General features: G+C 52.1%; 1 protein-coding gene across 1 annotated transcript; it reads right to left on the reverse strand.

The window, feature by feature from the left end:
* Window positions 1–3,001: 3,001 nt before the first annotated feature.
* Window positions 3,002–4,609, reverse strand: ZNF71 (zinc finger protein 71). The gene is made up of 2 exons (XM_044911299.1): window positions 3,937–4,609; window positions 3,002–3,768 (listed from the first exon to the last, which is right to left on the reverse strand). Exons 1-2 carry the CDS (start codon window positions 4,543–4,545, stop codon window positions 3,511–3,513), a joined length of 867 nt encoding a protein of 288 aa, XP_044767234.1. The 5' UTR covers window positions 4,546–4,609; the 3' UTR covers window positions 3,002–3,510.
* Between the last annotated feature and the right edge of the window lie 9,665 nt (window positions 4,610–14,274).

Below are 14,274 nucleotides of genomic sequence, written 5' to 3' on the forward strand. Positions count from 1 at the left end.
GCTTTCCGGATTTTGTGGAGGCTTCCTCACCTGGGCAGGGCCAATCACTAACTCCGTTTCCAGCCTCTCTCCCCTCGCTAGAGAAGGGGTGGGTGGGGGACTGAAAATCCCAGCTTCTAATCATGGCTTTGTGTCTCCAGGGGCCCACCAGAGTCACCTCATCAGAAGAAAAGACACAGTATCAGCAAGGAAATTCCAAGAGACTCAGGAGCTCCGTGCCAGGAACAAATGTATACAGAATGTTCCTATTACCTCTCAAGGGGACACAAACCATTCAGTCCACAGCACTGTTTTCCGTGGTGTACATACATCCTCTCAGTTATTCCCCACAACTAATGCACAAGGTGAGGACTGGTATTACCAGGAAACAGGCTCAGAGAGATTAAGAAACTTGCCCAGAGTCACACAGCAAGGGCAGAGTCTGGATTTGAACCCAGGCAGTCTGGCTTCAGGGCCTCTGTTCCTCCTGGCTCCATTATTCTGCCCCCTCGCCTTCACTTACGGAGTGAGGGCTTGTTTCTCATCGACGGTGACAGTAACAGCAGGTGCTTGCTTTGAGTATGGAGTCCTGTGTTCTGTTCTACATTCGTCCAAGTTCAAACTCATTCTGATGACTCCAGGAAGTTACATAAAATGATGAAAATACGATTGGTCTTCCTCTCGGGCGTCTGGTGAAGGCTGCGCGAGGGGCTGGTAACCGTGGGGGCAGCCTGCACGGGTCAGGGTGCAGGCTCTGCCAGGATGCAGCCCACACACCGCCCCCGGCGCCCTCACGTCCGGGCTGTGCGATCTACTCCAGCCTCTGAGCCTCCCTGAGCCTCGGCTTCCCCACCTGCGCACCGGATGATGTGGAGAGAACACCTGCGTCTGCGTCACGTCCTGGGCACGTGCCCGGTGCTCGACACACACTAACTGTAGTAACAGGTGCTCCCGCCGCCCCCTTATGATAAGGATCGGTGGTGAACTTCGGATCCCCTCTTCTGGGCCCTTCGGGGGGATCTCACCCGCGTCGCTAAAGGTCCCCCGGCGTCTTCGGGCCTCTGTCAGATGTCCGCTCCTGAGCGGCCTTGCTGACCACCCAGCCTGAACGGGCCTCGCACCTCTGCTGGCTCTGCGGCTTTCCTGCCGCCATGCACTCCCCCGCGGCCTAACTCCGTGTCTCAGGCTTCTCTAGCCCGTGCGCTGCTGCCTGGTGGCCCTAGAATGTCAGCTCCAGCATGCGGGGAGCTCACCCCTGCTCGGGCTGCACCCCCATCCTCGGCTTCTTCGGGAACTGCGCCCAGGTGCGCGGGACCTGCTGTAGAACGGGTGCTGCCGGGGCCCGTCCCTGTCCCGGGCCTCAGTTTCCCCCCTCCCATCCCACTTTCAGGGACGAGGTGGCAATGAGTGAAATGGGAGCTGCCGCTCCTTGCCTCACCCCTCCGCTCCCTGCCCTGCACTGTTCCAGGAGAGAACAGGGCCGGGCATGGGAACATGGAGCAGGAAGAGGTGGACGGCCTTCCCCCACCAGCAGGGTAAGATGCCAGCAGAGGGTGGACCAGGGACGACGCAGGGGATACGACAGAAGGAAGCACAGGGGCGTGGAGACAACAGCTGCTGGTATGAGCCCCCAGAAGGGCCGGAGAGGCGACGAGCTTCCCCACGCCCCTCCTGACCACACACACACACAGTCACCACCACGTGAGGCTGCGTCTCTCAGCTCCTGGGGGCGCCCCTGGCCGACCCCCTGCTGCCCCTGCCCCTGCCCTGTGGCTGGGCTAAGGGAGTACAGACGATGACAGAGGGGACTGAGGGCCCTCCTGGTCACCATGGTACTGATGGCATTTCCCAAAGGAAGTGCCACGTGCAGCAAGACCTCACGCTGATTAAAGCCGGGGCGGCCACGCCATTCTAAGCCCCGTCCACCCGCTATGGCATGACGCCACGGGGCTGCCTTCTCTGTATCCTCCCTCTTCCCCTGGACTCTGGTCTGGACGGAATGACCCCACAGCCACGGCAGGCACACAGCAGCTCGGGCCCTGGGCCACTGCCACGAGTTCAGGGATGAGGGAGAGACCCAGATCTAGGCCCATCCGCACACGGAGTTTCTCTGGTCACGGCAATCTGTTGGTGGGTGAGCCCACAGAATGAAGCTTCAGGCCTTCGTGTCACTGCCAAGAGGTCTGCGTCCACCGGGACGTGTCTGAGACAATGTGCGGGAAACCACCAGGAAACCCCGAGGGAAGCCAGCCTGAGGATGAGGCCAGCCCAGGACGGGAAAGCCCGAGAACCAGAGCACCAGAGCTACGCTCCTGATGCCGCGTGTGAAACAAAACTACCCTGATGCCCACCTGGCTGCCAGACACCCATCCGAAAAGCCATCGCCTTGATTATGCACTCTCGAGCAGCTGCTTTTCCTACTCACAACACAAAGTGCTTACTGATATAAACGATTTCGTAAATGAATTGTTTACTCCTTGCGGACACCGGTGTTGGAAACACCGGGACATTTGCGACAAGTAGGATCGAATGTTAAAACAGAAAGGGCGGCGTCAAAGGCCCTGAGAAAGGAGACTCTGGGGGAGATCCCTGTGTCAACCAATCGTCAGGTCAGCCTTAGGAAACTCCCTTGGAGCTGCCTTCAAATTTAACTGCAAAAATCACTATAAAAACGGACAGTGTGTGCTCAGATACGCAAACTTACTAAGCTAAGCAAGTACTTAACCCTGAGTATCAGGCCTGCTGGGGTTCGCCTGCCCTCCCCCTCTCCCACAGGCACTGAGGCGGATTTTGGGGACCACCGGTGCCTGGGTCTTTTGCACCTGACAACTATTTACAATTACACCAGTCTCTCTTAATTAAAAGTTTTATTTTTAAAAAATTTAACAGACTCTGAGAAACTTCGGCATCTGAAGTGCTTACTGTTGTTTGCTGATGCTGAAAACCACCTTTTCCGCCCACTTACAACTTGCCAGCTTCTCTGGCTCGGTGGCTTGGGGACGGACGGAGGGAGGGCCCCTATGGCTTCCACCCCAGGAGGGAATTCGTGGAGGGTGAGACCTAACATCTGGACCAGATCTAGGGTCCAGAAATGTCCCCACGTTCACTTATCGAGTCCACCTCCGCCCCCAGCCCCCCTCCGGCATTTTCCTACTGAGTGTCGCCCCAGAGACACTAAATAACCTTGTGCTCTTACAGGTCATTCCCACGGCCTGGAACCCTGATGCCCGGGCTACTGGAGCTCCTGCGAGTTTCCAGCCACAGTGCCCCTGAGCATGGTCCCAAGTGCGTTAGACACAAGGGACTTGCTCTGCCGTGGACGTGCAGGTGCCCCGTAGGGAGGGGCCTGTCCACAAGTCCCCATCCGTAAGGCCCGTCCGGGGCGGGACTCCTCTAACCCGTGGTGCTACCCGTGGGCGACCCTGTCAGAACTTCTCGTGCTGCCGGCGGGTGTGAAGGATCCCACCCCTCCTGGTGTGGACTCAGGCCCCTGAAGGAAGGCCCCAGGACGAGGTGCCCCCCAGGCCGCCCCTAGGTGTGGATCCTCAGATGGCGCGTGAGGTTGGTGTTCCGGCTGAAGGTTCTCCCACACTCGCTGCACTTGTACGGCTTCTCCCCCGTGTGGATTCTCTGGTGGACCGTGAGCGAAGAGTTCTTGATGAAGGCCTTGCCACACTGGCCGCACTTGTAGGGCTTCTCCCCGGTGTGGATCCGCTGGTGCTCGATGAGGTACGCGCTCTGGCTGAAGGCCTTCCCGCACTCGCCGCAGGCGTACGGCTTCTCCCCGCTGTGGCCCATCTGGTGCACGATGAGGGACGAGCGCCCCGTGAAGTGCTTCTTGCAGATGTAGCACTCATAGGGCTTCTCCCCAGTGTGGATCCGCTGGTGCTGGGTGAGGGACGAGTTCTTACTGAAGGCCTTCCCGCACGCGTTACACTCAAAGGGCTTCACGCCGATGTGGAACCGCTGGTGCTGGATGAGGTAGGAGCTCTGGCTGAAGGCCTTGCCGCACTCGCCGCACACATAGGGCTTCTCGCCCGTGTGGTTCCTCTGGTGCAGAGTGAGGGACGAGCTCTTGTTGAAGGCCTTCCCACACTCCTTGCATGCGTAGGGCTTCTCGCCCGTGTGCGTCCTCTGGTGCTCGGTCAGGTGCATGTTCTGGCTGAAGGCGCGGCCGCACACGTCGCACACGTAGGGCTTCTCGCCCGTGTGCGTCCTTTGGTGCACGATGAGGTGCATGTTCTGGCTGAAGGCCTTGCCGCAGTCCCCGCACGCATAGGGCTTCTCCCCCGTGTGGATCCGCTCATGCTGCGCGAGCGACGAGGTCTTGCGGAAGGCCTTCCCGCACACGTCGCACACGTAGGGCTTCTCGCCCGTGTGCGTCCTCTGGTGCACGATCAGGTTCATGCGCTGGCTGAAGGCCTTGCCGCAGTCCCCGCATCGGTAGGGCTTCTCTCCGGTGTGAACTCTCCGGTGGATGGTGAGGGACGACCGCTCAATGAAGTGCTTCCCACAGACGTCACATTCAAAGGGCTTCTCTCCCGTGTGGATCCGCTGGTGCTTCATCAGGGATGAGCTCCGGCTGAAAGCCTTGCCACAGGCGCTGCAGTCGTAGGATTTCTTCTCCACGTCGAGTCTGGGCGGCTGGCTGAGGTCCGGGGCCCTCAAGAACGTCTTCCCATGCATGACCAACGGCCGGGTCCCCTCTTCCCTTGGGCCTTCCGACCGTGGTGGGACCGGGCCGGAGCTCTGGCGGGTGAATGCCTTAAATTCCCGGCACGCGGGGGTGAGCTCCTGGGAAGCCTCCGACCGCTCCAGACAGGTCCTTCTGTTTCCCAGCTGCCCCTCCACCCAGTCACCCTGTGTCCACGCTCCTTCAGAGGCCAGACCGCGGGCACCATTTCTCGGGGGTCCCTCCACGACCACCCCAACGGACGGTCTGTCTTCCGCACTGTCCTCCTTTGGACCCGACTCCTTCATTTCAGGTCTAGTCTCCAAGTCTGGGGGGAGGGGAAAGAGAAGACGAAATGCATGGAGTTAACAATGCTGGGAGTAAGGAACCTCCAAAGCCAGGGATGGATGAGTACACGAAATCAGAGACACAGCAGGGCACGGATGGAGATGCAAATGACAACCTGCTGATCCGAGGGGAAGCAATGAGCTGGTGACAAAGGTGGCTGAAGGAAGCAGAAGCGACAGGAGGGGAGCAGAGGGAACAGGAAGTGTCCCTCCGGGAGAGCGGTGAAAAGGACGGCGGCAGACGGGACCGGGAGCGCCGAGGAGAGCCGTCTGAAGAGAGATGACAGGAGGTAAGCCGGCTTGGACGGAGTGGACCAGAGGCTCTTGCAAACCCGAGCAAGGACTTACTGCAACGGGTTCCCGACTTCCAGGGTTCATCCTGAATATCCCCCACCACTTAGGCTTCCCAAAGCACCAATTTTTGTTAGAAATGGTAAGATGACAGCCGACATCTGGGTGGCACGTGCTGGTCGTCCTCCGAGGCCAGCCAAGCTCCGTCCTCCCCTGTCCCGCCCAGTGCCCCTCACTCCCCTCCCCCGCTGCCCAGTCCTGGAGCTGCAGGTGTCCCTTCGAGCTGGTTCCACACCCTCTTGCCTCTGCACATCCGTCCCTGCCTGGTAGTCCCAGCCATGCTGCAGCTCCAATCCCCTCCTTCCTATGAGGAACCAGAAGCAGGGGTAAGGCGGCAGCGGTTCCTGCTGCCCCGTTTAAACCCCGACCTAGCCCACAACCCCTGGCATCTGAGACCCCTCCCCTAAGTCACGGCGGGCCATGCCAGGGGAGTCTGGATTTCAGGATCTTCCATATGCTGACGCCTCCCAAATTTGCACCTCCAGCCCAGACCTCCTCTGGGTTCTGCTGACGAATATTCGAAAGCCCACTTGGTGTCCCTCTTGGATACTGCGGGCCTAGTACGTCTCATTCAGAACCTGTGGTTTGGGAACCCCAGCCCCTTCCAAAATCAACAATACAAAGAGAGCCTCATCAAAGAGCCTTAGCAAAGTCAGTCAGACACAGAAGGCCCAATACTGTATGACTCCAGTCCTTGTGAAGTCCCTGGAGTCATCACATTCACAGAGACGGAAAGTAGACCATGGCGCCGGGGGCTGGGCGACAGGGTGGGGAGACGGCATTTTAATGGAGACAGAACTTCGGTTTTGCGAGATGAAAAGAGCTCTATGAATGGATGGTGGTGGCTGCACATCAGTGTGAGTGTACTCAACATCACTGAACTGTACACGTAAAAATGGTTAAAATGGTAAACTTTAGGTCTATCTTACCACTTTAAAAAATTAAATTAAAAAAAGACGTAGCAGTCCCCCTTGATTCACCCCTCTTCTCCCGCCATCCAGACTGCTAGCAAGTGCCACTGGACGCGCACAACAGCTTGGACTAGATCAAATCTTGCCATCACCCCTGCCAGTGATCCAGTTAGCACCCCAGATTTCCTAGCCGAAATGCAGCAAGACCCACCACCCTCACCCCTCTACGATGCATTTTCCACTCAGCAGCAAGAGGATCTTCTTAAGAGTCAGACCAAACCCTCCAGTGTCTTCCTGGTGTGCTGAGAGTCAAAGCCAGTGCCTTCCCCGGCCTACAGTGTCCTCAGCACAGAGCCAGGCCCCCCTCTCCTAACCTGTCTCCCACCACCCAACCCTGCTCACCTGCTGTCAGCCAGACTTGCCCTGTGGTTCCCTTTTTCTTCCCTGACAAGCTGTCCATGCCAAGTGCTTCCTGCCTTGGGGCCTTTGCACATGCCACCGCCCCACCCCACCTTCCCAACGGTGCTCATCCTTCAGCCCTGAGCTAACATCCTCCACAGGGAGGCCTTCCCTGTCCATCCCACGGTGGAAAGGAACACCCCTCCTGCTACTCTCTTGCCTGTTTCATTGTAGGTGCTCATTATGATCTGTGGCAACTTTCGTCTGTCCCTGGATCTGTTTATTGCCAGCCTCCCTATGGAAAGGGAGCTCCATGAGGCCACGGACCTTGTCGGGGCCCAGCTCCTGCAGCAGTGCCTGGCACACAGAAGCTGTCCAATGAACATTCACTGGGCAACGTGCCTGGTGCGGCGCTAAGCCATCTGCATGGATCATTCCATGCAGCCCTGACAACAACATGCGAGTTAGGTACTCTTAAGGTTGTGCCTATTTTACAGACGAGGGAACTGAGGGTCTGAGAAGCAAGCGACAAACTCAAGGTCACAGCACATTCGAGGCAGAGCTGGGATTCTAGCAGTCTGATCCCAGAGCCATACGCCCTGATGAGTCACTGTCTTGCTGTGAGTTGCGTTCCTATCCCAGAGGAAAAGATTCGAGAAATACTGAAGGTAGGGGAATGATTGTGGCTTAGTCACCTTGGGGTATGCGTGATGCTCAGCTGTTAGGGCAGATGATGGCATGGGATGTGAAGGCTGTGGGGTGGGGACGGGAAGGGGGATGGCAAATCGGGGTGGGGCCAATGGGGACTGAGAGGCGCTGGGATATCAACTGGCCGTGGCTGCAGAGATCAAAGCGGGCAGTCTCAGCTGTGAAAACAGTTGAAAGTCCTTTGGAGCAAATACTAACTTGAGAAGTCAGGAGACCGGAGGCAGAATGCCAGCACACCCTGCAATCTAAGCGGGCAGGGGAAAGGAGACAGCCTCCCTTTCATGGATTAAAAGCCGTCAGGAGAGATCGTTTGCAGAAAAGCAAACACTCGGGGCGCCTGGGTGGCTCAGTCGTTAAGCGTCTGCCTTCAGCTCAGGTCATGATCCCAGGGTCCTGGGATAGAGCCCCACATCAGGCTCCCTGCTCAGCGGGAAGCCTGCTTCTCCCTCCCACTCCCCCTGCTTGTGTTCCCTCTCTCACTGTGTCTCTCTGTCAAATAAATAAAACAAAATCTTAAAAAAAAAAAGAAAAGAAAAGAAAAGCAAACACTCAGCTCTTAGCCGTGAGAAGCTGTGAATACACAGTTCAACGTCAGCCAAATTAAACCAACCGGCCACATGGCGTTTCACCAACAAGACTGGCAAACAGCAGAGCACGGAGGACGTGCGGCTGGTGCAGGGCGGGGATGTGGGCATCCTTGCTGCAGTCAAGGGCAATGCTAACAGGACGATGTCTGCAGAGGTCACTTTGGCAAAAAGCTACTCACGTGCAAAACGCTATTCATTCCTTTTGGTCCAAATAGGGATGTTTTTGTGGTACTAGATTTCTTGTCTTTTATAGTTTCTTTTCTCATATTCTGTATTTCTACGATTGTTTCGGATCACCAAGTAATTCACACTTGTAATTAAATATCAAACATCAAAAAATAACAAAATGGAAGTCTCCTGCAATCTCACCTGTGTTAACCGTTTGGTGTGTATTTTTAGAACTTTCTCCCCAGTGTACACCTTTTTTTAAAAGTGCATACAACACACTTGTATGCATACATACATATGAATGCACACTTTTCCCCCCTCAAATGGGGCTTCTGGCCCAGATAGAGTAACAGGGGTCAGATTTCCCTTCAGCCTACAGCCTAAAGCAAAGGGAAAGGGTACGGGGGAGGACAAAATATATAAAACAAAAGTTGTAAGACATCTGACAATAAAGGGCAATGTTACCTGAGAGGTGGGATCAGAGAGGCAGGCCCTAGGACCACCCAGCTTACTCATGGGAAAGGCTGCAGTCTTCGGGTGGGGCCTTGGGGAGTGGGGAGGGAGGACGAGGCAACGCCCAGCAGATGCCCTGAGCAGAGAGAACGCTCTGGAGATCTGCGAGGTCCTTCCCCCAGCATCAGATTCCTGGTCAGGACTACAGACATGGAAACCACCCAAGCTTGGGAAAAAACACCCAGAAGGATTTGAAAATGTACCCAGAGCCGACAGACGCTGGGAACAGTGCCTTCTCACACCAGCCAGCCACGAAACCCATACCATGTAATTCACAGGCACTGGGTAGGACACTCCAGGGGGTCATGAGGACAGCAAGCTACCTGAGCCCAGGTCATAAAGGCAGAAACTGAGAGCAGATCAAATGATACAGTGCTGGTGTCAAAACAGACACAGATGGAGGAGACAGAACACAGCCCAGAATGAGACCCACACATACATACATGGACAACTGATTTTTGACGGACATGCAAAGGAAATCTTTCCAGTGGAAAAGTGCAGTCTTTTCAACAAACGGTGGTAGAACAACTGGATATTTGTTTGATGAAAAAAAAAGAGCTTCAATTAACACTTTGCGTCATTATAAAAATTAACTCTAGAGGGATCACAGAACAAAACACATAACCTAAAATTATACGACTATAGAAGAGCGACATTAGATCCCTTTCCTACACAATTCATGAAAATTAACTCAAAATGGACCAAAGACCTAAATGAAGAGCCAAAATTACAAAAGTCTTAGAAGAAAACACAGGAGTGAATCTTAGTGGCCTTGGGCCAGGCAACAGTCTCTCAGACAGGACACCAAAAGCACACACAACAACAACAGTGCACACCCCCGAGAATGGCTAAAATGACAAAGACTGCGCATGCAAAGCTTTGACAATCACATGGAGCACCTGGAGCTTGTGGGCTCTGCTGGCGGAAATGTAAAATGGTACCACTGCTTTGGAAAAAAGTCTGGCAGTTTCCTGAAAGGTTAAGATACGCCTACCATGTGATTCAACCATTCTACTCCCCAGTGTTTGCTCAAAAGAAAGGAAAGCATAGGTCCACAGTGAACGCTGTACACACGGGTTCATAGCAGCTTTATTGGTGGCAGCTCAGAACTGGAGACAACCCAAATGTCCATCAAGAAGTGAATGGATAAGCAAATCATGGTCTATCCATGAAGTAGAATATTACTCAGCAATAAAGAGAAGTGAATTACTGATACATACAACATGAGTGAACCTCAAAATAATTATGCCGAGTGAAAGAAATCAGACCAAAAAAAAAAAAAAAGAGTACATGCTATATGAGTGTGTATATGTAAAATTCCAGAATATGCAAATTAAATCACAGTGCCGTAAAGCACTTACACATAAAGTGGTTGCCCGGGGAAGGGAGGGTGGGTGCAGGAAGCACACGGAGATACTAAAAGGGGTAATGGATATGTTCATTATCTGGATCATGGTGATGGCTTCCCCCTGGGTGTATACAGATGTCAAAATGCATCAGATGGTCCATTTTAAATACGTGCAGTTAACGGTCAATTATACTTCCATGAAAGCTGTAAGAGAAATGGGACATATTCTCGGTCTGGAAGTTAGTGGTTTTGACCTAACACTGTATCAAGGGATATCTTTCCATGTCAGCATCTACAAAGAGTGCTCATCTTTGAAGACCTACATGGTTTCCATCATACTGGTATGATTTGATGTGTTTAGTCAGTCTTGTGTGGGTGGGCATTTAGGTCATTTCTCCTTTTCTTCCTGTGTAAAAGTTTGTACACTCACAGGAAGATATCTAAAGGACAGATCCCTAAAAATAGAACCGTTCAAAATTTGGCTGATAATGCTCAAACTGTCCTCCAAAATTGCTGTCCCAATTTTATATTCCTAAAATGGGGAAGTCTTTTTCCCTACACCCTCACAATACAGGCTATTATCATTCCTTACGGGCCAAAACTGTATTTCTTTGACTTGATATGTATTTCTTTGACTATTGGTAAGGTTTAAAAATCTTTTATAAACTGTGATTTTGTGTACTTCTACATTTATGAACGGCCAGCTCCTATGTTTGGTCTACCTTTCTATCATTGTTTCTTGTTTCATTCTTGTTTATTCCTAGGAGCTCTTTATATAATTATAATCCTTTGACTATTACACACGTGGTGAATATTATTCCCCCATTTCATTACTATCAACTTTATTTTTATCTTTAAACTTTCTACATAGTCAAATCTGTCCATCCTTTTTCTTATTTCTTTGTAGTCCTCAAGTGACAGGCCGATGGTGAGTAATTCATTGAAGCTGCCCCCTTACCCAGAGAGACCAGGTTCCTGTAGTTCTCCAGCATCACATCTCTGTACAGGTCCTTCTGGGCAGGCTCCAACTGCTGCCACTCCTCCTGGGTGAAGTCCACTGTCACATCCCTGAACGTCACTGATTCCTGTAAGAGGAAACCCACAACCACTCACCGCAGGGCCCTGCTCACAGAGGTCTCGAGAAAAGGCCAGAAAAGCCAAGAGGATTTAGGGGAGGCAGACGGGATGTCTCTGGAGTGATTTCAAGAAGGTGCAGAGTTCTGAAGGGACCAACCCCTCAGTGTTCTTGGTGCCTACTTATAGTGGGATGGTCCTCTGACAGAGAAATAAAACAAATATAAGACTGTTTAGAGCAGAAAGTCACACACTTTGGAAACAGAGAAGGAATCAAAGGTATAATGACCATAACCCTGTGAATGGACATGTGCATTAGTTGCCTGGTAAAGGCAGAATCCTAGATGGAATCCAGTAGTTCCACACACTGTCCTGAGCCCCTATGGAGCTGCAGGCACTGAGCTAGGGTGCTGGGAAATGACACAGAAAGTTCAAGTACTAGCTCCTCATGGACGAGGTACATGAACACATACATGACTGACCAGCAATCTGGTCAATACCACCGTGAAGGTTCGAACAAAATCCTCCAGACGCCCTGAGCAATGGCAGCTTTAGGGGGTGTCTAGGAAGACTTCAGAAAGGTGACACCAAATGTAGTCTGAGGGGACAATGAATGGTTGGGTCTGTGGGGGGGGAGGCTGGATCAAGACCTGAGGCTTAAGCTGCAGATTAGGCCACGGGGAACGGTGGAGAGTTCCTGGGGTGGAAGCCTCGGTGCCTTCCCAACAGATGCTGTAAACCCTGTGGATAAAATGAATATTCTGTAGCACGGTAGGTAATGATGATGGTGATGACGTCAACCACCACGGCGACAAGACCTATCACGTACTGTGCAGTTGCTGTGGGCTGGGTCCTATTCAAAGCGCTTGCTGTACGTTGAATTATGCCCACCCCTGGAGTCCAAACCTCCAGCACCTCAGAATGGATGTTATTTGGAAACAGGGACATTGCAGATGTAATGAGTGAAGATGAAATCATACTGGGGTCGGGTGGGCCCTTAATCCTACACGACCGGTGTCCTCATAAAAAAGAGATATTTAGACACAGACACGCACACAGGGAGAATGCCGTGTGAAGACTGGCATTATGCTGCCACAAGCCCAGAACTACCAGAAGCTCGAAAGAAGACCTGGAACGGCTCCCTCTCTTAGGCCTTCCAAGGAAGCACGGCCCTGCCCACACCTTGACCTTGGGGACGTCGTCCCCCAGAACTGTGAGAAGACAGATTTACACTGTGACCCCCGGTCTGTGGTACTTTGTTATGGCAGCCTTAGCAAACCAACACATCCATCCTGCTCACTACGATATCCCCAGTGCTTTGTACAATGCCTGGCTTCTAGGAGGCACTCAACAAATAGCTCTTGAATGAATAACTGGATCAATGAATAAGGAGGGCCTGAGAATTAAGTTAATCCATGTTTGCTGCTCAGAACAGTACATACATACAGCAGGTGCTCAATAACCATCAGATACTGTTACTGCCACCCACAGGGCCTTGGATCCCTCCAGTGTGCTGAGCACCACCCCCAGCCCGGACCCTGAACCACGGCTCATCCTCCCTGGGAGGAGACCTCATCTCTTGGCCAGTTCTTCCATTGTCCCCAGTGCCTGCCCAGCGCCCCGGGCTCACACTGGCCTCCCTGTCTCAGGGGCCACCATCGCTCGATGCAGATGCAGCATGCAGCGGCGGCTAAGGGTTTGGACTTGGGAGTCTGGTAGCCTGCAATGAAATCCTGGCTCTGTCCCTCCTAGGCTGTGTTTCCTTGGGCTACTGTCTCAACCTTTCTGAGCCTCATTTGTTCAGGGGGCTTCATAACAACAATGTCCCCCTCCGTGGCTGTCAGGGGTGCTGAGTGAGGTAATGCATGTATGCTTCCAGCATGGTGTCCCGTACAGCTGGAGTAAGCTCTTGATGAATGCCAACTTTTGCTAATCATCATTTGATTAATTTTGATGTTTCATATATATCTTATATACTTTTTATTATTAATATAATTACTATTATATTATATTATTACTTGATTCTTTGACCTAATACAACCTTTGACCAGTCCTGCTAATAATTCCTTCTTTTAAAAAAACCCACTTTATTGAGGTATGGTTGCCATACAAAAAGCTGTGAATATTAATTAATACAATTTGGTAAGTTTGGAAAGTATACACCCATGTAATCACCACCACAATCTTTTTTTTTTTTTTAAAGATTTTATTTATTTGACAGAGAGAGACACAGCGAGAGAGGGAACACAAGCAGCGGGAGTGGGAGAGGGAGAAGCAGGCTCCCCGCCAAGCAGGGAGCCCGATGCGGGGCTTGATCCTAGGACCCTGGGATCATGACCTGAGCTGAAGGCAGACGCTTAACGACTGAGCCACCCAGGTGCCCCCACCACCACAATCTTAAACTTATCCATCACTTCCACAAGTTTCCTCCTGCCCCCATTTAAAATTTATTTTAATTTTTTATGTAGTAATTCTTTCAGAAAGTCTTGCCTAAGCATGTTCCATCTCAACTCACTCAATAAATCAACTATTTACTGAGCATGTACCATACACCAAGCCTGGCTGGGGGTGCACAAAAATACACCCAAACCACAATGGATGGTCTTGGAAGTCTTGGAGCCCATGCCTTACCGCAAAGGATGCTGGGAGGGCAGACAGCAGGGGGTCGAGGAGACCTCCTCTAGAAGTGAAGCTCAACAGCAAAGGCACCCAAGCTCTCAGAGTCCTCCTATATAATGTAGGTAAAAGAACAAATCGAGACAACCACCACAGATAAGTTAAAAATGAAGACATTATGGTGCAGCCGCTTTGGAAAAGAGGCCGACAGGTCCTTCAATGGTTAAACACAGCAACCCCACTCCTGGGTCTGTACCCAAGAGAAATGAGGACATGGGTTCAAACAAAAAAACTTGTAATGGTCACTGCAGCATTATTAACAATAACCAGAAAGTGGAAACAACCCAAATGTCCATCAGCTGATGAACGAGTGAACAAACATGCTCTCTCCACGCCATGGAATATTACTCAGCCCTGAAAAGGAAGGAAGCATTCGCACGTGCTACCACATGAAGGAACCTCAAAAGCATCATGCTGAGAGGCAGATACAAAAGATCACACAGTGTGTGATTTCATTTACATGAAACGTCCCAAATATGAAAATTCGCAGAGGAAGAGAGTAGATTAGTGGTTGCCAGGGCCACGGGACCAATGAGGGAAA

This window comes from Neomonachus schauinslandi, chromosome 16 (assembly GCF_002201575.2).
Source record: "Neomonachus schauinslandi chromosome 16, ASM220157v2, whole genome shotgun sequence".
NCBI lineage: Eukaryota > Metazoa > Chordata > Mammalia > Carnivora > Phocidae > Neomonachus > Neomonachus schauinslandi.

Coding starts and splice junctions, on each gene's coding strand:
- ZNF71 (XM_044911299.1), bottom strand. CDS start 4,545: ATGAAGCACCAGCGGATCCACACGGGAGAGAAGCCCTTTGAATGTGAC. Junction 3,769..3,936: donor TCCAGCACCAGCGGTTCCAC/ATCGGCGTGAAG, acceptor CAGATGGGCCAC/AGCGGGGAGAAGCCGTACGC.